The sequence below is a fragment of the Eimeria mitis genome, genomic scaffold (assembly GCF_000499745.2).
Source record: "Eimeria mitis Houghton genomic scaffold, Emh_scaff1561, whole genome shotgun sequence".
Classification (NCBI taxonomy): domain Eukaryota; phylum Apicomplexa; class Conoidasida; order Eucoccidiorida; family Eimeriidae; genus Eimeria; species Eimeria mitis.
This window is the reverse complement of record NW_013569782.1, coordinates 7,152-9,105: the sequence shown is the minus strand read 5'-3', so window position 1 is coordinate 9,105 and position 1,954 is coordinate 7,152. Positions and strand designations below refer to the sequence as shown.

Genomic DNA, 1,954 nt, shown 5'->3' with positions numbered 1-1,954 from the left:
CAACCTGGGTAGAAGATCCGTCCTCTTGCAGAACCTCTATTTGGTAGCCGCTCTTCACCAGCTGACTCCAGGGGCTTTCATCGTTGTCGATGGCGGCACCGAACATGCGGCAGCCATCTGCAATCTAAGAAAAAAAAAACAAAAAAAAAACAACAAACATAAGCAGAAATTCTATCACAAACAAAGAACAAAGGAACAAGACAAAGAAATACTAAAAAAATTACTACGCAGATATTCACCTTGAACGTCAGCCATCTAAGAAAAAGATATAAAAGATGAAGTGCAGCAACAAGACATATTATATATACTCGTAAAATAAAGAAAAATAATAGTGAAATAATAAAACAAAACACACATACAGACGGCTCACTGACATCTCCATGCATACACCCCAAGTTACAGCAGCTGGCAAGGAACAGCAGTTACTACTAAAGTAAATACAGCAGCAGATACGCCTCAGAGGGGTGTAGAAACAGGCAACAGGAAACAGCAACAGCAGCACGTGCTGCCGCTCCAGCTGCTGCTGCAGCAGCAGCAGCAGCAGCAGCAGCACGAGTGGAAGCAGCAACAACAACAGGACCCCGAGAGAGAAAGAGCAGAAACAGGAAATAAAGAGGTAGAGAGAAGAAGCCACACCAGGTATATGCACACGCATGCAAAGAAAAGGAGAGAGTTGAGGCAGCTGGCTCGCCCGGCCTCCCTCCCCTGCTGCTGCTGCTGCTGCTGCTGCTGTTTGTGATAGAGGTTTCAGCGCAGCAGGAGATACAGGCGTATGCAGGAAAAGAGTATGTGTTGCAGCAGCAAGAAAGCAGCAGCAACAGCAGCAGCAACAGAAATACTGCAGCAGCAGCAACCACTACTCACGCTGGCTACGCCGCCTGCATAGACCCTGCCGGTATCAACGAGCCACTCCTTGACGGATACATCCCACCCCTGGGTATCGGCCTCCTCACCCATTTTTTTGTTTATAAGAAAAAAGAGAGTTCGTTGCAACTAGCTACAAATAAAAACAATAAATAGACAAGAAACACACTTCTACAAGCCACAACAACAAAGCAAATGTTGCAGCGTCAGCAGAGCGCCTCGTGCTGCAGCTGGCTGTGTGCGAGGGAAGGGAAGCTGCTGCTGCTGCTGCTGCTGCTGCTGCTGCTGCTGCGGCTGACTGGCTGCACCAGTCATGCTGCAGCAGAAGCAGCAACAGCAGGAACGAGAAAAACAAAGTGATCCTGCAATTAAAAATATCTCCAAGTAAATTCAATTTATTATTCTTTTTGTATTCTACACACTTTCTGCTTTTTCTCTTCTCTAGCTGCTGCAGCAGCCCCCACGCACCGCCCGTACTCAGCAGCGAACCACGCTGTCCTGTGTGAGCTGCAGGTAAGGCAGCAGCAGCGTATAATTCCGTTTTATTTTTTATTAAATTAAAAATAATTATTTTAAAAAAACAATTCCCAAATAATTTTATATAAATACCAACAAAATACACAACAAACACACGCACCACCGCAGCTCATCCGTGTGAAACCACCTGACCGCCACACGAGCTGAGCTGCCTGTACACCCCAGCTGCTGCATCGCTTTCCTGTGTAGCTGGAGCTATATTTCAGTCATTTTAAATATTCCTCTGCAATATACTTTTTATTTCGTTTTAGTTTCCGCTTTTTATATTACTATTAGCTGCACACACGCTAGCAGCCAGCAAGCCCATACATAGCAGCACTGAAGGGTACGGCAGCACGAAGGGGGCCCCCTGGGGGGCCCCCCCTCCTCCGCTAGCCTGCAGCACCGCCTGCAGCAGCCGAGTGAAATGCCCCTCCTAGCAACTTAAATTCAATTCAAAATGCTTGTAGGGGCCCCAGAGGGGCCCCGCGTTTCTTATAGCCATGGTACAGACAGGGGGGGCCCCCAGCTGCTGCAGCAGCAGACAAAGGCGTAGCAGCAACTGCAGCAGCAG

General features: G+C 47.9%; 1 protein-coding gene across 1 annotated transcript in view; it reads right to left on the bottom strand.

Moving 5' to 3' along the window:
• Nucleotides 1-957, bottom strand: part of EMH_0039550 (profilin family protein, putative) — a gene marked incomplete at both ends in the record, with an annotated part of 2,284 nt that extends 1,327 nt beyond the window's left edge. Inside the window, 2 exons of the mRNA XM_013495414.1 lie at nt 3-124; nt 865-957. Of these exons, the coding sequence (XP_013350868.1) occupies nt 3-124; nt 865-957 (215 nt within the window). The remainder of the gene's footprint in view (nt 1-2; nt 125-864) is intronic.
• Nucleotides 958-1,954: the final 997 nt, after the last annotated feature.